General features: G+C 43.6%; 1 protein-coding gene across 1 annotated transcript in view; it reads right to left on the bottom strand.

Moving 5' to 3' along the window:
* The window catches only part of LOC306943862 (choline transporter-like protein 5-A), a gene marked incomplete at its 5' end in the record, with an annotated part of 39,978 nt that extends 13,922 nt beyond the window's left edge, over positions 1-26,056 (bottom strand). The window contains 3 exons of the mRNA XM_079530373.1: positions 8,316-8,389; positions 13,599-13,647; positions 25,963-26,056. Coding sequence (XP_079386499.1) covers positions 8,316-8,389; positions 13,599-13,647; positions 25,963-26,056 — 217 coding nt within the window. The remainder of the gene's footprint in view (positions 1-8,315; positions 8,390-13,598; positions 13,648-25,962) is intronic.
* Positions 26,057-27,847: the final 1,791 nt, after the last annotated feature.

Raw genomic sequence — 27,847 nt, 5'->3', positions numbered from 1 at the left:
ACACTCACTCCAGGGCCACTATATTTCCACACTCACTCCAGAGGGCCACTATATTTCCACACTCACTCCAGAGGGCCACTATATTTCCACACTCACTCCAGAGGGCCACATTGCATATTACTGTCGTAGCAAAAATTGCCGATGTACAAGCTCGTTTTGAGCTTGTACATCAGCTATTTAAAGGGAGCCTCCACACACTCAAAATGCCAGTGCTGATTACCATCCGTTGCGCCAATGTTGGCACACATGCGGCCAGCTAAGGTTGCCAACCCTGCTCCATATCCAGTGGTGGATAGTAACTAAGTACATTTACTTAAGTACAATTTTGAGGCATTTGTACTTTACTTGAGTATTTCCAATGTCCATATACTTTTACTTCTACTCCACTACATCTCGGATCCAAATATTGTACTTTTTACTCACACCATAATTATTTGAAAACTTTAGTTTACTAGCTCCATTGTAGCTCAATGTGACACATTGTGAGCTTGTAGATCTGTGTGTAGATGACTTCTATTAAACCATGTCATTCTTATAGCATCAATGATAGAAGAGAATGAAGGTGAATGATACCAGAGAGGAGAGGAGAATGAGGAGAGGAGAGGAGAGGAGAGGAGAGGAGAGGAGAGGAGGGGAGGGGAGAGGAGAGGAGAGGAGAGGAGAGGAGAGGAGAGGAGAGGAGAGGGGAGAGGAGAGGAGAGGAGAGGAGAGGAGAGGAGAGGAGAGGAGAGGAGAGGAGGGGAGGGGAGGGGAGGGGAGGGGAGAGGAGAGGAGAGGAGAGGAGAGGAGAGGAGAGGAGAGGAGAGGAGAGGAGAGGAGAGGAGAGGAGAGGAGAGGAGAGGAGAGAATGAGGAGAGGAGAGGAGAGGAGAGGAGAGGAGAGGAGAGGAGAGGAGAGGAGAGGAGAGGAGAGGAGAGGAGAGGAGAATGAGGAGAGGAGAGGAGAGGAGAGGAGAGGAGAGGAGAGGAGAAGAGGAGAAGAGAAGAGGAGAGGAGAGGAGAGGAGAGGAGAGGAGAGGAGAGGAGAGGAGAGGAGAGGAGAGGAGAGGAGAGGAGAGGAGAGGAGAGGAGAGGAGAGGAGAGGAGAGGAGAGGAGAGGAAGTGGGAGAAGAGGAGAGTAATTGACCAACGTGCTAAAAGTGTTGGTGACAGGAAAGGACAGAAAATACAACGGTAACAGGAAAGGAAGTAATTGAGAGGGCGTGTGTGTGTGTGTGTGTGTGTGTGTGTGTGTGTGTGTGTGTGTGTGTGTGTGTGTGTGTGTGTGTGTGTGTGTGTGTGTGTTGATTGATTGATTGAACATTTTATTAACAGTTTGCAGAATTACAGTACATTTCAAGCACAAACTCAATACAAAGGCTGTTAACTGTGAGTGGACGACCCAATTAAGCATTACACTTGTTTACAACAGGGTCCACCATGTTCAATTCATCAAAACATTTAGAGACGTACAAATAGACACTTCTATATAGACAAAGAACAGTACAGGAATTCATCATAATGGAGGTAAAAAGGGAAAAGAAACATATACAGTGAGGGGAAAAGGGGGGGGGGGGGGGGCGGTGTGTGTGTGTGTGTGTGTGTGTGTGTGTGTGTGTGTGTGTGTGTGTGTGTGTGTGTGTGTGTGTGTGTGTGTGTGTGTGTGTGAGTGTGTGTGTGTGTGTGTGTGTGTGTGTGTGTGTGTGTGTGTGTGTGTGTGTGTGTGTGTGTGTGTGTGTGTGTGTGTCGTGCACGCATGTGTGGGTGGGTGGGTGGATGTGAGTGAGCGAGTATACGAGTGAGTCCGAGGATGATGTCATTATAGGAATGATGTCATCTGTGTTTGGAGCTGGAGGGGTTTGAGTGAGGTGATTTTGGTGTGGTCTTTGTCTCTGTCTTTCTGTACACAGGCAGATGAGACCTAGTGGGGAATGTGCTGGTGCAAGTGCGCGCACACACACACACACACACACACACACACACACACACACACACACACACACACACACACACAGACACACACACACACACACACACACACACACACACCCTTATAGGTCCATTTGCTTCCGTGTTACGCTCTCAAGTGTCCAATTATTGTTTAACATCTGCACTACTTCATTTACAAGTCTACAGAATTAGAGAATGTAGAATAATTGTTATTTTGATCGTGTGCCTGTTCTCTCTCTCTCCTATGGTAATCTCTCAAGAGCAGATTCGAGCGCTGCGCAAAAGCGCTGCACGAGAAAAAGTCAAAGGAATACAGGGTGCTGTTCCTTTTTTTGCCACTGGGTTCCCAGATTACTCCAAAATGTGGACAAAATCTTATCCAACGACAATAAAACATTCTAAGTCGGCCCGGACGGTTAGCTCAACCGTCTGGGCAGTGGGCAGTGGGCACCTAGGCTGCTAAACCTGCCCGGGCGGCTTGCCGCGGGTTCGACTCCCGAATAGGACTGGATCTATAAATGCGTGTGTGCGTGTGTGCATATACGCACGCCACAAACGCATGCTGAAAAGCCTGGTGTAGCTCGGCCGTAAAATAAAGAATAAATAATGTCCCTTGATATGAAAAGGGTTGAAAACCGCTGACTTAAGAGACAGAGAAAGATACATTTATGTTTTATACGGCACATTAACACTGGCTTCATACAAAATTGACATTCAATTCAACATTTAATCCTTAATTTAGGATTTAGGTGAGGGAGCTGAACACAACACATAGGCTAAATTAGTAAATTACATCAAAAATGCACACAATTTGGTAATATGGTAAAAGCAACTGGCATGCAGAATAGATAAAGCTTGATGAATTCAGATGTTAAAGGTATATTCAGTGATTTCACTTCATTCAAATATCACTTATTTTTTCTTTTCTTTTTTATAAACCTCCCTACTATAGAGTGTGCTGACCATATAAGGAGTTCCTCCCTGTCCCCAGTGAGCCCCTGGGGTAAAAAAAACCCTAGTTTCAGTTTTGGTGGCGGGTGGCAAAGCCTTCATCCAATCAGGATGAGAGGGGCCTTCCTCCAATCATGATCGAGTGGGGGCGGGCCTTGGTGCACATGCTGTTGGCCTGTTGCACTTCCCCCCACTGTAGTGCGTGCATGTGCACATTTTGTTACCGGGGCGGACTGGGTGGTTTTCCAAATCACCCAAATAACTGAATGCTCCTTTAACATACAGTATGAAGTCATGCTTAAATGCTGTGCCAGTGTTAACCATATGAAACCTAGCATCCTTATGGTGAACATGTGGTGAGAATAGCCTCTCTTCAAGCTTGGTTATTTTGGACAAAGGGATTTGGTGTAGAGGAGGGAAAAAGTAGCAGACCAAGTCTATAGCCTTGGAGGAACTGCAGGGACGTGCACACATAGACATCAAAGGGGGCTTCAGCCCCTGCCCTTTTACCCGTCTATAAGCAACTGCCCTCTCCAGACCACGAATGCAGCATTGTAGTACAGTGAAAGAAATGCAAATGCCACTCCTTTCCATGCCATGCCGGAAGGCAGCATTCAGGAGAATTGCGTTTTTTCCCGAAGTCTCCTGAAGTTGAACGCAGCATTTTGCATTGAACAAATTTGTTTAGAAATCCATGTCGTCACTAGCTAAAGAGTGCTGGGTTGCGCCCCGAAAATAGCTGATCTACAAGCTGTGAGCTTGTAGATCTGCTTTTTTCGCTATTCTTGTCCAAAAGTGCCCTCTTACTGGATTTCAGCCCTCTAACACTCTCTGCACGTCCCTGGAGGACCCGCAAAATATGTGCTAAATGCTGTGAGCTGAGAAGACAAAGAGCTCAGTGGAAGGGGCATGTATGACATCATCATGCAATATAGTAAACTACAACACTGCACCTCTACTCTGTGTCTGCATGTATGACATCATCATGCAATATAGTAAACTACACCTCTACTCTGTGTCTGCTTCTACAGCTGGAATGCTACTGTATGGGATTGTTTCAGGGACTGGAATGCATCATTATTACCGTTATGTACAATTAAGTGTACCTTGCCACACACACTATGGGATGTGTCTATGTTTTTACTAAAGTATAATTTAATATAAACTCTATCTCCTGCAACGTCTTTGGTTGCCTGGGATTGAATCAGTCACCAGAATGTCTTCTTTATGCTTTCTTTCCATCTGTCACAATAAAAGGAAAAATTCTATAGGAGAGCAAATTGGACACTCCAGAAATGACCAAACTAGTAAAATCTAAGTTGCCTTTTACTTACTTTACTTACTTTAGATTAGACACTGGTGACATAATAACACAAACAAATAAAAACAAAAGACTTGTTCGTGACTTGGTTTTTAACTTATTACATGTAATGTTTTATTGGTTTTAATTCTTATTTTACTAGTTTTTGCTAATAAAGTTGTCCTTTTCTTATGTTCCCTCCCACACATGTAAAGCGTTGAGTACCATGAAAAGCGCTATATAAGTCCCAGATATTATTATTATTACTACTACTACAGGTGTAGTCCCCCAGGGGTACATGTCATGTGCATATGCTAATACTGCACCGTGCAAATCATTTGCACTATGCAGTATTTGTCAATGTAAAGACGCAATACAATACTGCAATATTGGCACGCAGCTGTTTTTGCACCAAAAGTAGGACATCTTGGTTCCAATCGCCTATACATAATTATAGTGCTGAAATTATGTTTCTTGTACATCTGTGTATTTGAATTGCCACTTGAAAAGCTTAGGGAACAAAGAGATGTTTGACTGCGTCTCTCTCTCAGCACATACACACGCACGCACGCACGCACGCACGCACACACGCACTTATTCATTCCATTTTCAATCTCTTCTCATGTTTTCCAGTTCAGAGGATGCTTTATTGGCATGACATGGGCACTGTGTACTTTGCAAAAGCAAAAGACAACAAAGTGAATTTCTTCTCGTATTTCTCGCCATTTCTTTCCATCTTTTTATTAACCAAAAGGCTGAAGATGAACCTCCCCACTGACTCCTTTCTGTCATTCTCTCTCATTCTATCAGTCCATTCCCTAGCTGTCTTTTATTTCCCCCCTCTCTTGTCTCGCAGTCTCTCTCTCGCTCTGTGTCCTCAGCATTCTCTCGAAATCCCAAACAAAGAATATTCCTCCTCTGCTCCCTGTCTCCCTGTCTCCCTCCCTGTCTCCCTCCCTCCCTCCCTCCCTCCCTCCCTCCCTCCCTCCCTCCCTGTCTGTCTGTCTGTCTGTCTGTCTTACCTTTCATCAAACTTTGAGCTGTGACTTCAGAAAGAGATAAGAGATGGATAGAGACAGAGTCAAGCAGAGACAGACATGAGCCCCACTGGTTACATTTCTGTGTAGGTAAGACTGAAGGTGCACTCCGCTGTTGCTGCTGCACTGGCACGGCACTGGACCCCAAGGTGACTGGCGGCCAGTGGTTCTCAAACCTTTTCGTGTCAAGGACCCCACATTGACATGTATTTAGTCGCGGGACCAAATACAAGGGATCCCCAGAAGAGAATATTTGTGTGAAAAATTCTAAATTATTGAAAATAGTTTCTTCAAAATAAACAGATACAAGCACAAAGTGAGGCTGGGCTGTTTTTCTTTTTTTTTGTACCTCATGCCCAACTGAATAATGTGTTCCGACAGGCATTTCTGCTGTGCAGGCATACTGGGGCAAAAGGTTTGGATGGGTAAGGGAGCCTGAGGTCTCCTAAAGGAGCTCAGACATGAGTACTACGTGCTCTTTCAAGGTCGAACTGAAGGTGGATACTGATAACTGAGGGGGAAAAAAAGCTTCATCGGGCAACTCCATCGTTTCATACACAGACACTCTCTGTATGCATACAGACTTAAGTACAACTTCACTTTGGAAATTGAAAAAATTGTCCATTTAATTCCCAAGTATTGCGGAAGTGTGTTGCTTTGTGGACAGCTGCTAACTACATTGGTGTTACATTGGTGCCGGGTCATAGCACCAAGGTACAGTAACACCAATGTAACACCTGACATATACGTGACAGACACGTAACTGACAGGTAATCAGCCTACTGTGCCTGAGTTGGACAGATATAGGGCATAACAGTGATTTTCTGCTTCCACTGAAAAATCGGCCATTCATTTTTCCCATAGAGATTTACAAAAATATGTATATAAATTATTTTAAGCCTAGAATCAAGCCATCCAGGATCCTGGGTCCATGACCATAAAACCTTTGATTCTGTGAAAAGATTTTAATGAAAACCACTAAACAAAGGGTATTTATTAAATGTAGTACATCATATAATTAAACATTATTAATTATTATTTTTCACAGAATCAAAGGTTTTATTGTCATGATGCACCAGGATCCTGGATGGCTTGATTCAAGGCTTAAAAGAATACTGTAGATATACATATTTTTGTAAATCTCTATTGGAAAAATGAATGGGCGATCTTCCAGTGGAACAAGAAAACCGCGCCCAGTGAGCACTTGAATTGACTTGACTGAGCACTATACTATTCTATGTAATGATGTTTTTATTGTTGTATACTGACTGCCAGTGTGTCAAAGGCAAAACAATATTTTTTGCTAAATTTAATGGACAATAACATTTTCTTTATCTGACTTTGGCTATAACTGATCGACAGTGCGACATGGGTGTGAGGTCCCCATAGCGGCCCAAACTTCTAGTTAAATAGAATTCTATGATTCAGAATGCATTAGTCTCATTGTGATACCCACTCATATATATTTTTTTAAATAATATTTAGAGTGTGCTGATGATTATTGTACACGTGCAGTTATTTTCATCTTACTACTTTCTTTTGCATTCTTTATTTTATATTGTTGCTACAAGGTTGATGAGACAAAACCAAAGAACGTTACTCTAGTGTACCAAAATGTGATGCAACAAAAAAAATCTTGAATCTTGAATAACATTGAATCCTGTGGAGAAACACTGAAATTATTATGCATCATTGATGCTGGCCCATATTTCCTGATGCATGACGCATGGCCTTGTTTCTCTGACGTCAAAAAGAAAACTCTTTGATCTTTCCACATGATAAGGAATGAGGTCAGATGAGATGGCTACTTGGCTGGCTGTTCTAGCAATTACACTGTGAGAATAAATACCAGCACTCACGTTGTGTCCTTTTAGGATTCTTGTTTTATTTTTCGTTTTCCCCCAGCAGGCAACAAACAGACAGATGGACGTTTCGGCCATGTGGCCTTCTTCAACTCTAATCTCACGTCCAACTGTTCTAGCAATTACTCACTTTACAGCAACATACTGCTTCACACACACACACACACACACACACACACACACACACACACACACACACACACACACACACACACACACACACACACACACACACACACACACACACACACACACACACACACACACACACACACACACACAATGATCTATTTAAAAGCGTTGCGTGTCAGTGCGATACCGTTGTACAACGAAGTATGCAGTACACTATAGCCAGACGATGTCTGCCTGCTGTTGAATTAGACTGGTCAGGCAGTTCTCGAGATATGGAAGGGAAGGAAAGACACGCACACACGCACGCGCACACATGCATGCACGCACGCACGCACGCACGTACGTACGCACGCACAGATTTGCATAATTTAGAGTTAAATCACACTTTACTTTTATGTTTTCACTCATCCTCTCTCTGTAGCTCAATTAGGGAACACATGCTGCGTAGCTACACCACAATGCTTCTGCTATGTTTTATCACAGCCTTGTGGTGTGTGTGTGTGTGTGTGTGTGTGTGTGTGTGTGTGTGTGTGTGTGTGTGTCTGAGAGAGAGAGAAAAAATACATACTGTACTGTAACTGTAGGTGTGTATGTCAGGATTCGTGTATGTTGTGTACTATTTGGCACAAATGTGCACATGTACTGTATGCGTGTACGCCTCTAAGAGTGTCTGTGCACGTAAGCTTTGGGTTGTGGAGGTATAAAATCTAGCGCGCGCACTGTGTGTGTGTGTGTGTGCGTGCGTGCGTGCGTGCGTGCGTGCGTGCGTGCGTGCGTGCGTGCGTGCGTGCGTGCGTGCGTGCGTGTGTGCGTGCGTGCGTGCGTGCTTTTGTGGGCGTGCGTGCATGAACTTACTGGAGGGTATATTCTAACAACATTCTGATCAAAGAGACAAAGACACTTCTCCCACACTCAGCTGTGTGTGTGTGTGTGTGTGTGTGTGTGTGTGTGTGTGTGTGTGTGTGTGTGTGTGTGTGTGTGTGTGTGTGTGTGTGTGCGTGTGTGTGTGTGTGTGTGTGTGTGTGTGTGTGTGTCTGTGTGTGTGTGTCTGTGCGTGCGCGCGTGTCTGCGTGTGTGCATGTGCATGCTGCGCAAGTGGACTCACCCACTATCCCCAGAGCGATGTAAGCGAAGATGACGAGGATGAAGATCAAACAGCAGAAGACATCTGTGCAGCTCCTACAGGGAGACAGAGAACAGGAAGCAGAGAGAAGCCCACGTTAAAGAAAAGACTTGAAAAACACTATTTTAATAGTAGAATATAAGACAGCATGATCTTCTCCACAACTCCTGTTATTCACATCTGTTCTGACGCAACAGAGTATGAAGTATCCTACAGCAGTGGTCTGGATTAGCGCTCATTTGAACATCTCCAACTTCTGGCTATACTTAAACAAATCCCCGTTAGCAGTATCACTATGAGAACTCGCTTTTCAAGCTTTTAAAGAAAGAACACCATGACATTAGTGTTTTGGCAATTATTTGGGGGCAATACCCTCGCGGTTCACCAGTGGGCCCCGGCCCACAGGTTGAGAATCAACCAGTAAAGATCTTGTAAGATTGTTGCTGTTCTACCACAGTGATATAAGTCTATAAGTGGATAATAATACATAATTATGTTTTTTTAAACACATTTGAATACATGCTTCTCATTTATTTGATTAATTAAAAATGAAATCCATAGCATAATCGTTAAAATAATCAATCATGTTTGTCAACAGCAGCCACAATGTGGTTTGAGTGTTTTATCTATATTCTTTATTTATCTCCTTCACTATTTTCTCTTGAACACAGGACTTATTGAACCTTTCATTTACCTTTCAAGCTTATTTATTTCACAAAGGCGGTGATAAAGACCTTCATAAAGACCTTCATCACCTCTGCTGGGTTTATTTCTTAATAATGATTATCCTTTGCATACTATACATACACTGTATGGTACACCAACAGTAATACAGTAGTATGTAACAGCGGTAACAATTGTATTGCCCACTATGCAGTTAAATCCTATATACCGTATTGTCCCGAATATAAACGACTCTGATTATAAGACGACCCCCATTTTTCAAGACTCATTTGTGGAAAAATAAAATTGAATGTCAAATAGTCTAGTCCCCAATTATAATACGACCCCATTTTTAGGATATTTCCATTGGAAAAAAGACGTAGTCTTATATTCAGGCCAATAGGGTACTACTGTAGGTTCTCCTACTGTGTGGGAAACCAAACATCTAGCACTAAGCCTGGAGGGAATCCCCCCGTCGCCACAGAACATATTAGGCTGTTTGGGCCTCAGGCTGAGCCACGCTGCTACTCCAGCAGCAACACAGTGACAGGTAAACAGTCAGCCTATAAATACATTGACCCGCTTGGCTGGCTGCATGGGGCTCTAAACCCTCCATGATAAGCTCATTAAAGGTACGATATGTCTCTCTCTCATGCACGCACGCACGGTCGCACGCACACACACACACACGCGCGCATGCACGCACACACAGGTAAATGTGACTGGTAAACAAACATGTGTAGATACTGCCGGCCGACTACCACAGGGAGCTGTGTACCTGACGTTCCTCCTCTCAGTCATCATTGGCCATAAACAGAGCTGTCATAGATGGACTACATGTGCCACACAGTACACACACACTAATATTAATAAAACTGACACTATCACTTTTTCATGACCGAGTATGTGTGCTTTATTTTTTGAATATTTGCCAATAGAGGGTATGCGGGTGACATCATCATCATACCCGGAAGTTATGTGGGAACGCCTACTGAGTGGCAAAAACGTCATTCTGGCCTTGACACCCCATACCGTTATTAGCCTCGGTCCCAGGCTTACTCATCTGGCCTTGACACCCCATACCGTTATTAGCCTCGGTCCCAGGCTTACTCATCTGACACCCCATACCGTTATTAGCCTCGGTCCCAGGCTTACTCATCTGAGAAGAGAAAAGCCTCAACCTAAGGCTATCGGCGGAAGTGTCGGGCAGGAACATCTGTCAGATGTATTTCCCCCGGATACGATATTCTTTCGACCAATCAGCTGTTTCTGATGCTCTTGATGTTTTGTAATTGTATGCTTTGTTGTTTCTGATACTGATGTTGTTCATGATTGTTGTTTTTCAACCTGTCTGTAAAGCACTTTGTAACTATATGTTTGGAAAGGTGCTGCTATCTATTATACAATTGAAAAGGTGTACCCAAAAAGCTGTACGCAACCCAGGCAAAAAAGGCACCAGCTACTACGTCACTGACACACTGCAACACACACTGCAACAACCCACTAAACACACTAACACGTCACAGACTTACCCTCCGCGTCGATCCACGGCTATCTCCTCATGTCGCGCAGCACGCCCACACTCAACACCACCCGCGTAAAAATTGTCATTGCACTGCCACTAAAGCCGGCTCCCGTCCAGACTCACAAACAATATCAATATCAATAATAAACACAAACACGCCACAAGCACCGACACCCCCGCCTAATTTGTTGCCACGTCTATGAAAACAAGCACAGAAACAATGCCATTCAACACGCTACTTACACACACTACCACTCGCTTACAATACGCGGACCTGGCAACACTACATCCCCTCTCCCATTTGCTCAAAGCCAACCACGTGACCCACGAGAGCTTTTATGTTACTGCAACACCGGAAGTTACACGCTACACACACACACATTAGAAGAACAACACGAACACAACACTACACACACACACACACACACACACACACACACACACGGGCCACTGTTGCCAGGTCTATGAAAACAGGCCCAGAAACAAGCAAACAGACCCAGAAACAAAGCCTTTCACCACGCTACTTACACACACTACAACTCGCTTACAATTCACGACCCTGGCAACATTGTTCCCCGTCTTCCACAACACACACAGTCCCACACAGACAGATTCGGAATTGGATGGACAGCGGCGCGATTACATAAATACACCGTTTAATTCATGCAAACACGACAATTGCACCACCAGTTTCATTAATGTAAACACGACAATTGCGCGACCCGTTTAATTCTAATGGAAACATGACAACTGCGACGCACCGAGGCGCATGGATTCTGTGTGTGTGTGCGTGCGGGGTGCCTCTGAATTGGAGTGTTTATGTCAGTCAGCGATGCGATCCGTTGTTATTCAGCCAGGAAAACAATCTAAACATTATATACTAACGTCAGCATCGGGCAGATTAACACACACAAGCGTTATTAGTTGAGTTTTCTTATTGAAGTGCCTCTGAATTGTAACGGTGTGTTTATGTCAGTCAGCGATGCGATCCGTACCAGCACCATACGCACGGACTGGAGAGAGGCGAAGTGTTTCTCTCCCTTCGGCTCATGTAGCCCTCATTGTAACTACAAATATTGTTCCCGAACAAACAATGTGGGGTCACTGCAATCCGCAATCCAAAATATTGTAGCCCTACTACAAGTAAGACGCGCAAACGCGGGAAGCGAACGCAGCTCGTAAATTGCAATAACAACAATTAGAATAAATTACGTACTTTTTAAGGTTTTTTTTAAGTTAAGTTTTTTTAAATTAAATGTTTTTTCAAGTTTTTTTTTAGTGTGTGTATGTGTGCGTGCGTGCTTCTTTTTTAGGTTTTTTTTTTTAAAGTTTTTTGTTTAAGTTTTTTTTTAAGTTAAGTTTTTTTTAAGTTACGTTTTTTTTTAAGTTAAGTTTTTTTTAAGTTAAGTTTTTTGTGTGTGTGCGTTTTTCCTTTTTAAGTTTTTTTTTTAAGTTAAGTTTTTTTTTAAGTTAAGTTTTTTTTTAAGTTAAGTTTTTTGTGTGTGTGTGTGTGTGTGTGTGTGCGTGCGTGCGTGCGTGTGTGTGCGTGCGTGCATGTGTGTGTGTGTGTGTGTTTTTGTGTGTGATACAGCTGCGCCCTCTGGTGGTGGGCGGGTGGTGTTACAGCGTGACACACACACACACAGACACACACACACACAGACACACAGACGTGATCTGCTGGGTCTCATAGTAAATGCTCACTGCGTTCGCAATAATGCAGTCAAGGTCCCCCAAAAAATATACTACAGTGTGTTCTGCTCCATTCTCAACATCTTTTGGTTTCCAAACACAGTAATTTATTGTAAGCAAACAAAAACAGTAAAAAGCAGTTTCATGTCTGCTTATTTTCATTTACATTACTTTCCTTTGATGTGAAAATACAACAAATAATAATAATACCCATCCGTTACTACATGTCAAGGGCACAATACTGGAGTGGAGTCTGTCAAATCCCGCTATTTCCTTCTTCCCATTGCGCTGCCAACGGAACTAGGATTCGCCGCCCAAAGGGCGGCGACATTCTAGTACAAATACAATTAATTCATTCATTCATTAATTCATTCATTCATACTGTACATCAAAACAGAAATCTGATTGCATTAAACGACATTAAACAACGTTAAACTCACTTTGCCACTCGATTTGCCACTCTATAGTCTCTACGTTGTAGATTAAAGGTAATACCCTCTATAGTCTCTACGTTATGTAGCATCTAGATTAAAGGTAATACCCTCTATAGTCTCTACGTTATGTAGCATCTAGATTAAAGGTAATACCCTCTATAGTCTCTACGTTATGTAGCATCTAGATTAAAGGTAATACCCTCTATAGTCTCTACGTTATGTAGCATCTAGATTAAAGGTAAATACTAAGCAGGAATGGTCCACTTGAAGTAACAGAAACAATGTCGCTCAGAAATGCTGCAGCAGCCATCCCTTCGGGCTATGGGATCGATGCCGCTTAAAAACACACAGCAGTCCCTGCAGGCTATGGGATCGATGCCGCTTAATAACGCACAGTGCAGCCGTCCCTTAGGGTTATGCCTGCCTCTTACCGCATTAGTGACGAAATAGAGTGCCAAAGAAAGTGAAGAGAGGGAGAACTGCTCATAGTTTCTCTCTGTATTCTCTGTATAAACCGCGTCTGTGCAGAGTTGCAGACAAACGTGTGTGTTTGTGTGAAATCTCAGGCTGCAGTTACCTATGTATTTAATAGACTTTGTCCACCAGAAAGAGTATATATGAGAGAGAGAGAGAGAGAGAGAGAGAGAGAGAGAGAGAGAGAGAGAGAGAGAGAGTGGCTGAGACATGGACATATCCCCAATCATTCTCATGGTCTCTCCCTCTCCATTCAATGTTTCTTCCTTAATTACACATTTCCTTAACTCCCCCTATGTCTGTTCTGACTGAAATATCAGTTCATTTTCATCAGTTCATATGAGTGCTTAAAGTAATGACAGAATAGTATGACTTTTCCCTCAGCCTCACAGGGAATGAATAGGATTAAGGATTTAGGAATTATACAGCAATTTACTGTATAGATCACCACAGTCAATTTAAAAAGGGGGGAAGTACCTTTTCCGGATCGGGCCTCTGAAGGATGGATCAAACGTGCGTGGTTCTCCTTCATGGGGAAAGGACAAAAGAGAAGAAAAACAATACAGATTTCAATAAAAACCAAGACCATACAAAAGAAAACTGTTAATTTAGGTCATTGTCACTCGCTAATGGAAACACACGATCGGCGAGGCGTGGAGCGGCACAACGTGGAACGTCATGGTGCGCTAGACAGCTACTACACAGCCCACTGGAGAGAGGAGGTGACGTACTGTAAGCTTGATATGAACCCAGAATGTGGCACCATATGCCCAGGGCACCCAGCGGTACAGTAAGCTTTTTACTGTAAGACACAGTGCAAACCGAATCTCTATGTTGTTACTTTGTTCCACTACGCTCCAACTTTGCTATTGTATTGACCACTAAAATTAAAATAATAATAGGGAAGAGTAGGGAAGATGGCTACAATTATATTATCAGTGAAACTGTGCTTCGCTGACCCACAGGTACCCAGGAAAGAATTCTTGCAGTTGCAGCCCAAACTGTTTTTTTCTTTTTCTTTGATATGTTGTATGTGGCACTGCTTCACTAACTGAATTAATGCAACACCTGAGCACACATTTCACCACGCAGAGAAAGTGTTGTATCTGAGAAAAATGCTGTGTTAGAAGTTGGTTGCGTACAGAAGTCAGATCTGGTGTAGATATGAATGCTGGAGGAGCTCAGAAGTGAAGAGATCTAGGGCAGAGAGTACCTGCCTCATGGCTTATTCAACAGTCTCTCAACCATACTCACTCTCACACAGTCATTAGTCACTAGGGTTAGGAGTCTCCTTTTTACTTAATGTCACAGGATCACACACAGGATCTGAGGGATACACACGCACACACACCCAGACAGAAAATATGTATACACACACAACCACATAAAGTATGAAAACCAAATAGAACCAAATACACTCCCGACACACTCCATATGATACCTGAGGTCAAACTAACATCGTTGTCCGGCTTCATCTATCTAAGTATTATATATATTTGTCTGAGGAGTGCAGCATAGGAAAGTTTTTTTCTTGTCAGCAGACTACTATCTATGTATTGTTCTTCAGCCAGCATCAGACAGAATCCACATGCTTGACAGTCACCCCCTCCAGGCATCCACTGTATCAGTGTCTCTCCTGCCATCATAATAACCAAAGAGGCTTCCTGATTGCTTGATACATTTTCTGTCTCACTGCAGAGGGTCTTGACTTCCCCTGGCATGCAGTACAGCTGTGCTGCTTCCTTTGCAATTCAATATGTTGTGTACATTAGAACGAAAAGACATCGCATGGATGCACCTGGGACGTATCCTCAGTGATGTATCCCACAGTCATCAGGGTTTCACCTGGGACATATCCTCAGTGATGTATCCCACGGTCATCAGGGTTTCACCTGGGACGTATCCTCAGTGATGTATCCCACGGTCATCAGGGTTTCACCTGGGACGTATCCTCAGTGATGTATCCCAAGGTCATCAGGGTTTCACCTGGGACGTATCCTCAGTGATGTATCCCACGGTCATCAGGGTTTCACCTGGGACGTATCCTCAGTGATGTATCCCACGGTCATCAGGGTTTCACCTGGGACGTATCCTCAGTGATGTATCCCACGGTCATCAGGGTTTCACCTGGGACGTATCCTCAGTGATGTATCCCAAGGTCATCACCTGGGACGTATCCTCAGTGATGTATCCCACGGTCATCAGGGTTGCACCTGGGACGTATCCTCAGTGATGTATCCCACGGTCATCAGGGTTTCGGGTCTCGCAAACATCATACCCCTCACTCGGGTGACCCAGCCGGGGTGATCAAGACCCGACTTACGTCCCAGTAGATACCCTCGATCAGACCTACTAGGGAAAGACCAGGGCCACACAATCCGTTGGAACTACTCTGGAACTACTCTGCCGGGACTGGGAGGCACCATTCTGGTGTGTGGAAGGACTAGGCTCTGTGGGTTGACTCCTGTCCGGGCCCCTCCTACGTCTCACCAGGACAGGTCCACTGCTGCTCCCTGGTCCAGCAACTGTGCGTTGCACCAGACTCCCAGCACCAGGCACTTCATTCAGTAGTGGTGGATTCTTGAGCCGCAATGGTTCTGCAGGCTCCACTGGGCAACGCTGGGCAACGGTGGTGCTGCAGACTCCGCTTACGGCTCAAATGAGGTTTTTTGGGCTTCCTCCTCATGGAGGATGCAGGCTGGTGGTCACCAGGCTATATTAAGTTTACATTAAGCAATTAATGTACACACACATGCACAAATACATTTTGCTGACCATGCATGCTTTCATCTTCAGCTCCTTGCATCTGTTTTTTTTTAAAGATATTTTTTTGCGGCTTACGCCTTTTATTGTTTTTTTTGAAGGGACAGGAAACGGGAGAGAGATGGGGGAAGACATGCAGTAAAGGCCATGTCGGGCTCGGGAGTCGAACCCGCGGCACACTGCGACTGGATTACCAGTCGGGTGCCCAGACGGTTACGCCACCGCCTGGGCCAGCTCCTTGCATCTGTGAGATGCCTAGTACAACCACAGTCTATTACTATTAGCAATTAGGGTTTCCGCCTTCCAGGTTCCCAAGCGGCCACTCTACCGCTTCCGCTACTGTCGCCCCACTAAGTCAACGTTGTGACTATTATGGTGACACACTACAGTGCATGCATGTCTACTGTATGTCACAAAGTATTACTAGACAACCCAGTCAGACACTATGAGAAGGCAACACAGCCAATCACCCAATTAAGTCTTTATGATCATAATCCTCATCAGATTCTTTAGAACACTGACAGTCTGAGCAATGATGCCCTTCTAATCTAGACAATTCCATTAGTGTCACTATGGCAACTCCATGGCATCTGAATTGAAAGGGCTTCTATTAACCACAACAACGTTGGTATAACTAAGAGATGCACTGGAAAGTGACGTGTTGCCATTTCAGTGTCGAGCCAACGGAAAAGTAACGAGTAGCGTAACTACGGTAATTACTCCTGGCAGGGAGTAAAGGAATAATACTTAAAAAGAGTAACAATTAACAAGTAATTGTTAATTTTTTTGTAGTAACGAGCCCAACACTGGTCAGTACCATCCATCCATCCATCCTAGAGTGTAAGTACTCTAGCAGTATGAATTGTATTGTGAATGTGATTAATTTGTGAGCAGAGGATGGGAGCTTCATTATTTTGCTTACTGTTTGTTATAATTCCCTCTTGTCTTCACTGGCCTCCTGCTCAACTCTATATCAAACGCACGCACGCACGGACGCACGCACGCACGCACGCACGCACGCACGCACGCACGCACGCACGCACGCACGCACACACACACACACACACACACACACACACACACCTCACCACACAGGGTGTATCCAGTGTAGTTCTAGTGATGATTAATGATTTACAGTCATGTCTGCTCTGAAGTAGGTCAGGTATGTCTATAAGAAATACACTATGCTTTCTTCCCCTCTTTTAAGTGTCTCATCCATCTATCTCTCCTCTGTCCACCAATACATCAAACTGACTACCATTCCATCTACAGTACCTCTCACTGTTACTACAGTACCTTATACCATCTCTTCCTGCCGTGTGTGTGTGTGTGTGTGTGTGTGTGTGTGTGTGTGTGTGTGTGTGTGTGTGTGTGTGTGTTTGTGCACGCGTGCGTGTGTGTCATTAGTACTGTCTTTACTGTCTTTTGATGGCATGTTAAATATGTTAAAGTAAAATCGAGAAAAACTGAACGGGTCGGGTCCCTTTGCCGGGGGTGTCAACAGGGCCGCTCGCTTGCCCACGGCCCTGTCCCTTCCCATTTGGCACACCGACGGCCCCCCGACCCCCGTGGCCTGAGCCTGGGCGCCCCTCGTCCCGTTTTTCTCGATTTTACTGGTTTCTCGATTTCACTGTAACATATACACACCCACTTTCTTAACTGCGCCTGTGTCGATTATCTTTAGTGCTGCATCTTTGAGCTGTTACTTGGTTTTATACACTCTGAAGAAGCGTTGAAATGCATAGGCACTAAGCCCATTCATGGAAGACTTGCAAAGCACATTTTTTTGGTCATGACTTATTGATCACAAGGCAAGTAAAGTACAAGTCTAAACTAAACTAAATATTTTGGAGGGACGCAATGCAACTGAGATAAATTTCATTTGGGTAAAATAAACACACAATGAATCACAGAATGAACACCTAAGTTATTAGGTGTTCATCAATGTTTTGATGCCTGGCATTAGAGCTGCTTGAACATAAAAAAAGGTTTATTGAAATGGTTAGTTTGTTAACTGGGTTGTGTTGATGTAATTCATCGCATTAACATTATATTAGGACATGCACGCCAATGTGAGCTGTGATATTCCAAGAACGGAAACACACAACACTTTTCGTGGGTGCAGCAGAAATCTGCTAATCTTCTAATGAAGTGATGATAAAATCAACAGGGAACAGACATGGCACTTCCTGAAACGCAGAACTACAGCTATGCACTGAGCCTATTGTAGACTCTATTTATCCACACACCAGATAGTATTGGTTATTGGATAGTATTGGTAGTACCAGTATAAGACACCCTGAGGGCGAGAAGCAACAACAGAGCTTCCTAATACGGCACAGTTAAGAAGCAGGAGTTAAACTATTAATATGGTGTCCGTGAGGTCAGATGTAGAGTTGCTGGCCGGCTCCATATAGCTTTTTCGTTTTTTTGTTTGTTTTGTTTTTGTTCTTGTCTTGTTTTTGTTTTGTTATGCTTGTTTTGTTTTTGTCTTGTTTTTGTTTTTTGTTGGTATTTTTCATCCGTTATAGTAGTTATTGAATATTAAAAGGGCTGGCATTATAAGCTGAGGCTGCCAAACACTCCCTTTTGGTCAACAAAAAAATATATACCCTGAATACATTGTATAAGGTGTGTTTATTTTAAATGACCAATAAACTTGAAACTTGAACTTGATATATGCAGATCTATAGGTGATGATCCAGTCTTTTCCATGTATGGCTATCCAGGGTTTGATGAGGTCAGATCAACATATGGAATGAATTCTGTACTGGCCATATATGGAGCGTGTCTTGAGTGTATAGGGTTTGATGAGGTCAGATCAACATATGGAATGAATTCTGTATTGGCCATAAAAGGAGCATGTCACAAGGCGCGACTGATGGACTGACTGGAGGGAGATGCAGGTTTTTATAGTAAACTGCGGTCCTACGGTCGCAATTAGTTGCAAGGTTATTACCAGAGGTTCAAGGTTTCAATGATGTATTAGTTTTAACACAATTATTGCTTTATTTTAGATATGGAGTGTAGAGACGAGGTGCAACACATGGCTCAATACAATGCACACCACGCACACATGCACACACGCACACGTGCGCACGCACGCACGCATGCACGCACGCACACGCAAACACACACAAACTTTGTTTTGGTGCTATGGTTTGGACAGAGTGTTGGACTGTACTCTGTTGCTGTTTTTACATTCTGTCTAATAAACAATCAATCAAAAGTGACTGGTCTGAAGAGTCTGAGGCTGAGTGAAAGAGAGCAGAACAGGAAGGGTGTAAACGAGAGAGAGAGAGAGAGAGAGAGAGAGCGAGAGAGAGAGAGAGAGAGAGAGAGAGAGCCCTGGAGGCAGGCTGTCAAGTGATTCCTCGGATATGACAGAAAGGAGTATAGAGGATGAAGTTCAGAAGAAATGAACAACTTAGATAAAAGCGAAAAAATGCAAGGCACATGAACAAGCGACCAGAAGGTGGGAGGAAAGAGGGAGAGAAATAGATGAGATGGAAATATATTCACATTGTTCAGCAGAAAGAGACAGGCGGAGGGGGGGGGGGGGGGGGGGGGGGCGGCAGAGCAAAAGGAGATATATTACATAATATGTCTGGTATCGTCAAAATGAACAACCACCATAGGGCAGAATTGGCGCTGGTGGTAGAGCGGCCGTTTGGGAACCCCAAGGTTCAATTCGGGCTCCCACTGGGTTAGTGTCAAAGACACTGAACCCCTAGTAACTGCCCCCGATGAGCAGGCTGAAGGCTGACTTTATGTGGCAGAGATGCACATCCATACACCGATACACCCACACCCCCACACACCACCTGCAGCTGCAGTAAGGTTGGCTGCTGTGAAGGTAACTGGTACAGTACGTACAGTGATAGAAAACGAGTCCTTAACTCGAGAATTTGCAATTTGGGGAAATTGCAAGTGTGGTTGCACCAACGCGAGTGGTTTGCGGCCTTGGGGGTCCAAGGACTCGGTTCTTCAGTGATATGAACAATCAAGAGCAATGAAGACGTAGTACGAATCACAATGATATGGGCGCTGTCACCCCATTATTCATCCATCCTCTGTGCGTCCAAAACCCAACGAGGAAATGCAACTCAGTCTTGCACTTCCTCCATGGTCTCCATGACCAGCGTTCTGGGGCCAGTCAGGATCAGGCGACCGATGGCTCTGTAGTCCAGGTGGAGAACGTTCAGACCGTTGACGGATACCACAAACTGACACACCTTCATCCGAGCAGCGGCGGCGGGCCCGCTGGGCTCCACCGCCTGGATGTGACACGGCCCGTCTCCTCTCACCACAAACCCCCAGCCCAACTCGTCGCCCACCACTGTTAAGGTTCTCTTGGCGTACGCTCCTCCTGGTTGTTGTAGTTCCTCTAGACTCACCGGTTTCTTCAGTACTGATCTGGGGTTGCAGAGCACAGGGGAGGAGGAGGTGGCAGTGGGGAGAGCAGCTCCTCTCTTGCACGTGCTGCTGCTGCCATCAATACTGCTCCTCGTGCTGGCTCCTTCTCCTTCGGACGGCTTCATCACCTCCTTCAATGGTTCCATCGACTTATGATCCAATGGTTCAATGGTTGTTTGTGTGACTCTCTGCTTTAGTATGGCCAACACTGCTGTGAGATCCGTTTTCACTCACTCACTGTCACTGTCACTGTGATGTCACCATGACATGCCATGTACAACTATGGAGTTCCAGGGCAGTCTTGACCAAATATGGAGGTCCATGACATAAGACTGGCCTCTGCACTCTGACTGGAAATATCGCCGGGTAACCATATAGCAACTCGATATCAAGAAACATGGACGCTGTGAAAGGTAGACATTGTTGATTTGTGTTACTTGAGGTTCAGGAAGTCAAGGCAAGACCACACAATTACGACGCGTGGTTCGACTATCTGCGTCTGGTGGAGAGGGATACAGATGAGGACACTGCGAGAGGTATGAGAGGGCCATCGTCAACATGCCCCCCATACAGGAAGCGAGACTTGGAGGAGATAGACCTGCTGCCTCCACTTTCCCTGCTTTGTCCTCCATGCCCTGTTATCTTTAGTTTGTTTGATGCTATGCTTTCCATCCACACACCCACTACACACGGAATGATGAAAGTTGGAAATTAATGTCCCACCCAGATATTATATTTTTGTCTGTGTCCCTTTTATGCCCATACTGTATATGGAGTTCTTTGTCAGGCATGCCCAAATATGGAGTCTATGCAGACGTCAGCATGATGTCAGAACAGGCAAGCTCCATATATGGATGCTGGGGCGGATTTTGGGGCGGTTCTGGACAACCGTGGGTCTGACCGACTCGACACCAGGCACTGCACTCCCTGTGGGGGTGTGGAACACAAATGATTTTACTAATCACACAACACAAGTTTCATGCTCGGGGTTATGTAAACAATAAACATGATATCTGCACAGCATCAACGTAACTTCTTTGGTCGGTACTTCCGGTTGCCATTAATAAAAGCTGATACATAAAGGTGTTGCATCTGTTGATGACAATGGACCAGATCTAGTCCACATAGGGAATAGGCTATAACAAAAATAACCAACCAATACATTATTCTCCTCAGTGACAAACAGGCATACTGTACATGGTTCCATTAAGGTGACATCTTTCTGTCTGGAGTTATACAGTAGAGAGAGCAGTGTACGTACAGTATCGGGCTAACTCTGTTCTATGAGTCACTACTGAAAATTATGTCAGACCAAAAATAAAACTTTGGATGTATATAGCACTCCATTATTCTGCACCCTCCTACCCACACACACACACTTTATATTGTGCTGTCAGCCTTTCCGCTATTGCATAAATTACAGTATCAGTCAGTTACATACAGTAAGAAAGACAAGGGCCGAAATTTGAAATTCAGATTAAACGCACACACTCATAAAGACAGGGAGAGCGTGTGTGTGTGTGTGTGTGTGTGTGTGTGTGTGTGTGTGTGTGTGTGTGTGTGTGTGTGTGTGTGTGCGTGCGTGCGTGCGTGTGTGTGTCTGTTTGGAAACCTGTGGTCTAGTACAGTGGTTCTCAAAGTGGGGTCCTGGGACTCCCAGGGTACAATAGGCTACAGGTACCTTGAGGACAGGTCCATTTGGTACCATTTGATTGAGTTTGAGGGACCTTGAAATTAAAAGGTTTGAGAAATTTTAGATCTACCAATCCTTTTAGCTCGACCCAAAAGAACATGCACATTTGATGTCTCCCCGGGACCCAAACCAGAGTAATAGCCGATTTACCCCGAGAGTCGTGACTAATAGAAAATGTGTCTGCGGCCCAAACATGGTTCCTGACCCAGTTTTGGGAAACACTGGTCTAGACTAATCCTGCAGACAATCCAACGACCAGCAACTGTAAAACAATATTATTGTCTCCACCAGGCCGAAGGCATGGTGAGAGAGTATGTTTGGCCGAAGGCATGGTGAGAGAGTATGTTTTGCACTCCGTCCGTGTGTGTGTGTGTGTGTCCGTCCGTGTGTGTGTCCGTCCGTGTGTCCTTCCGTCCGTCCGTTACCAGCTAATCTCCGGCACCGTTAACCCGGTGGATGCCAAACTTTGCACACACACTCCCTAGATGCCAACGATGAACCTCTGCCCCGCATTTTCCAGAACGGCCTGTTATAGCGCCACCATGAGGCAGCTTTTCACATTTGTTACCTAAAACTGCACCGATCTGCGTGAAACGTTGCATGCACACTCCCTAGAGGCCAAGGACAAACCTTTGACCTGCATTTTCCGCATCTGCCTTTTATAGCGCCACCAGGAGGCCGACTTTTGTAAAACACATTTTTGGATATTACTCCTCCAGATTCTGTCCAAAAATCTCACAAATCGTTACACAGTATCTCTATGGTCATGTGTTCAAGTCGGATCTGTCCGATATTTCATATTCCACCCTAATTGGCTAGAATTGCCTTTCACAGTTTGCAAGATTGCCCCGTTTTGAACAAAAGCCTCAAATCATGAACACAGCATGCAATTTACGTGAAATCTTTCACACATTTTCTTACTAGGCTGAGGAATATATCCCACCCTTTTCACATTGGCCTGTTATAGCGCCACCAACAGGTTGATTTTTGCAAAACAGGTTGATTGGAACAAAATGCCTCAAATCATCCAATTGCCATACAAGGCAAACATGTTTATATTACTACTAAACATTTTGCCAAACATCTCACACAGTCCTATCCTCCTGGTGGAGACCTGTGCCCAGAAGGGCACTTTTTCTAGTTCTAGTCTGTGTTTTGCATTACTAGTCATATATAGTCATCATAAAGCTGGTTGCAATTAGGTCCCATGTATAGCTATAGCTATACTGGTTTCCAGCCTGATTCGCAGCGTTCCGTGATTTGTTTTGTCACTTTGTAGCGAGTGACAAAACAAATCACGGACTCGACTAAAACTATGTCGAAAAATGTTTGTCGTCTACCTTTTTTCAGTGAGGAAAGCGAAATAAAATGTAAAACAAAACAAAAACTAAGCTATGATGACTAAAACTAAAGACTATATATTTTCTATTTTGTCAACAAATAAAAACTAGACTAAAATGTCACGGAGTGGGGAACAGATCCAGTAGAAGTCAAATTATGTTTGGTTGCACTGATCTGACAATAGCAGATCTACAAGCTCACAACATGTCGCGCTGTGGCAGGTTGTGATCTTGTAGATCGGCTATTTTCAGCATGCAACCAAGTGTAAAATCAGCCACTATGATGCCATCAAGGCCCGCCAAAATACATTTTAGTCAGTCGACTAGTCGACTAAAATCACATGATATTTTGTCGACTAAAACTAGACCAAAAGTAAGACTAAATATGACTAAAACTAAATCAAAATTTGCCGTTTAAAATCAACAGCGGTAATTACTATGATGAATACAGAATAATTTCCCATGCTCTCTGTGATAGAAGACGTCTCTGTGACTCTGGTCTATTCATTCATCCATTCAGCAGAGAATCCACAAGGACAACACTGCCTCAGCAAATCACATTCATTCACTGGAGAATGGAGTCGATACACAAACTCACCTCCCACTGTCTTCTCACTGTTGCTTAATTATGCCTGCATTGCACTCCCAATAGTAGAGCTACCCTCAATTTCAACTCTTTCAGACATAATATAAGATAAGGTAAGCCTCTATTTATCCCTGTGGAGAAATGCAGGTGTTCACAGCTTATTTGTTGTTACGCGTGTGCAGCGCGCGTGTGCAGCGTGTGTGTGCGCGCATACACATAGGCCTATACACACATACACAAACATACATACACGCACACACTCGCACGCAATTTCTTTTGATCACAGAGATTACAGAATACATCTCCAGAACGCTTCATGATTGGGCAGAGAGCAGATCGCGGTAGAGGTAGACAGTGACAGAGTGACTCCAGGGATATTGCACAGCATCATGGTTGACGGTGGTATATGGGGTACTAGACAGGGGGAGTAGTGGCAGCAAGAGTTCTATTTTAACAGCGACAGCGAGACACATGCATGCACTGTGCATGCATCACCTGCATAGTTGAAACATTATTCTGCGATTTGTTTTTAAGAGATGTTGTAATGTGACATTTATCTTTGAGGTCAGGGGTCATCCTTCCACGAGGTAGTGACCTCTAAAGTAATCCACTCTCTCTACTTTCATCTTCCATTCAACAATCAGCGTCTCTCCAATCTGAGAGCCCATTGGCAAATGGAGGAGAAACAGCGCCCACACGCCCAGTCTGTATCGAGAGACTAGCATCTCTCTAGTTCTCTCTTTCCTGTCTGGCATTGCGTCTCCATCTTGACTCTCTCATTCAGTGTCTTTTTCTATCACACTTTTGTGCTAACTGTTGTTCATCACTCGTGTGTCTCTCTCTTTTCTGGCTTCTTCCTTTCTGTCTCTTTCTATCATCTCCTTTTCTCAGCCACTCTCTCTCCATTACATGACTTAACCGCATGAAGCTATTCTGGTCTTGTGCTAATAGCGGGACATTTTTGCAAAAATAGACAAACATTTGTCACATGTCACAAAGTGATGTGTTGTGAGCTTGTAGGTCTCCTTTTTCAGCAAAGAGATTTTGAATTGCGTGGGAAAAAAGAAGGGGGCCAAGTACGCACCAGTGGGGAACACCGATCAATGAAGTATAGGCTATAGGATTCAAGTGGTTAAATCAATCACACGACACACCCTCAGGTATGAGGCATATAATTCTGAGTTAGATTCTGTCAGTCAGAGTTAAATTAACCACTTTTCAACTCATCTTCATATAATTGGTCCTCACTAATGTTCATGATAAAATACCACCATTTTTTTCTACTCAGTCTGTGTCTCATAGGAGGGCTGAGGCAGTTCAGAAACCCGTCCACCAGTAAATGCATTTTTTTTCAAGCCAACAAAACAAAAACAAAAAAGTAATGTATGTGTGTTAAGTAAATAGGTATAATATTACTGTTTTGACAGAGTACCTTACTTTACTTGTTACTGGGAAAAGTAATAATATTACAGTAATATATTACTGTAACTATTACTGCCCATTGTGCCCAACACTGGTGAGGTCACAATCCTGAAAGCCTCACTGGCAATTAGTCAGTCGTAATTCCATGTAGCTAATCTTAATCCTGCAATCTCCAGCGAACATGAGTACAAAGCACTCATACCTTTGTTTACAGTCTACTCCAAATGATTTTAGTCACCTGAACGCCTAAATATAGCATTACTTGACTCATTAAATGCCTTCATAAATGCAGGAGAAAGCAAATTAAGCTATAAACCAAATAATTCCTGTTGAATTGACACTGCATGACTACAAATTGACAACTTTCTGAGCCACAACATATTAACCATGCTGGAAACACTTTGAAATCAAAGGATAAAAAAATAAAATAACAAAGCTTTAATTTTCCTTTAAATAATACATAAATAGGTAAAAATCAAAATAAAATTGGTCAATTTTATTTCATTGTTACCATGCAGCAGATAGTTTAACTAGAGATAGGCTATATAATATATTATATTAAATACCTCGTTGGCTGTATTAATAAATTACCAATAAAAACTACATCCCATGCCTACTCACCATAGTAAGGTCCGGAGGACGGTGCATGATGAGTGGTGATCTCGCCGTTCGTAACAGCGGAAGCATTCTGTGGCACGTATCTGTGGGACGACATGATGATCCCTGGTTGTAGTGGAGGTAGCTCAGGTAGCGGATGAAACACAGTAGCCTACATGCAGCGGAATAGTTTATAATGGACTGTCTGTCTGTCTGTGTACCACTCTCGACCCTCTCCTCCCTCCTCGCCACCAGGCAGAGTGGCAGACCGTCACCGATGCGATGCTCCGTCAATTTCCATGCACTAATAACGCTCGTCAATCTCTACCTACAGAGGCTGAAGAGATTTCCGGTGGGTTTTCAAAATAAGAGTATTTAATAGTCTAATTACGCTCATTCTACACCACAGATTTCACAATTTCTGAATATGTGTGAAGAGATTTTTTTATTTCTTTTGTGAAACTGATAAATTAGAAGGCATAAACAGATGTTGTTTGTGATTGTGGCCATTTTATTGTGGTGGTTACAGCTAGTTCTGAATCTGTGTAACCTCGCATCACCAGTCCACTATCTTGTTTTAACTGTGAGATGTCGCCCTCTGCTGATTATATAATAGCAATGCATAGCCAGAGTAGCCAGAGTCTCCCATAAATACATTAACTTGGGGATCATTCTTGTTCCATCCACAAAACAATGCCAGGGTTTCAATTGTTTTTGAAAGAAAAATGTAAGAAAAGTGTATCCATTTTGTGTACACAGCAAAATCCTGAATGTTTATTTATATATTTTTACCCAATACACTCAGTTAAATTAACACAGGATTTACTGTATATGTATGCCTCAGGACTGACCACCCAACTAGAGATGTTACAGAACCAAGGGGGCTGCCGCTGTCACTCATGGGACCGACTGTGATGATGACCAATCTTAAACACAATCTAAAGCAGAATCTTGGAACTCCAAGATACAACCCAATATGCTTAATTTAGGAAGATACGCCGTCCCACGCTTTTGCCTAGGCTATATTAGGTGCGAAATAAATGGTACACAAAACGGTTTTCTAACCTTGTGCAGATTTTACCTAAGAGCTAAAGGCCTTTCCTTTAAAAAAAATAAAAATAAAAGATATATAGTAATTATTATTATATTTTTTTCACGTAGAGAGAGACAGGGAACAGGTATTTGTTACATAGTACATAGTAGAGAGAGACAGGGAACAGGCAGGTATTTATTACATAGTACATAGTAGAGAGAGACAGGGAACAGGCAGGTATTTGTTACATAGTAGTAGAGAGAGACAGGGAACAGGCAGGTATTTTTACATAGTACATAGTAGAGAGAGACAGGGAACAGGCAGGTATTTGTTACATAGTAGTAGAGAGAGACAGGGAACAGGCAGGTATTTGTTACATAGTACATAGTAGAGAGAGACAGGGAACAGGCAGGTATTTGTTACATAGTACATAGTAGAGAGAGACAGGGAACAGGCAGGTATTGTTTACATAGTACATAGTAGAGAGAGACAGGGAACAGGCAGGTATTGTTTACATAGTACATAGTAGAGAGAGACAGGGAACAGGCAGGTATTGTTTACATAGTACATAGTAGAGAGAGACAGGGAACAGGCAGGTATTTGTTACATAGTACATAGTAGAGAGAGACAGGGAACAGGCAGGTATTTGTTACATAGTACATAGTAGAGAGAGACAGGGAACAGGCAGGTATTTGTTACATAGTACATAGTAGAGAGAGACAGGGAACAGGCAGGTATTGTTTACATAGTACATAGTAGAGAGAGACAGGGAACAGGCAGGTATTGTTTACATAGTACATAGTAGAGAGAGACAGGGAACAGGCAGGTATTTGTTACATAGTACATAGTAGAGAGAGACAGGGAACAGGCAGGTAT

This window comes from Electrona antarctica, assembly GCF_951216825.1.
Source record: "Electrona antarctica genome assembly, chromosome: 19".
In the NCBI taxonomy this organism is placed as follows: Eukaryota; Metazoa; Chordata; class Actinopteri; order Myctophiformes; family Myctophidae; genus Electrona; species Electrona antarctica.
The sequence above is the reverse complement of the archived record's forward strand: the minus strand, read 5'-3'. Positions and strand labels throughout refer to the sequence as shown.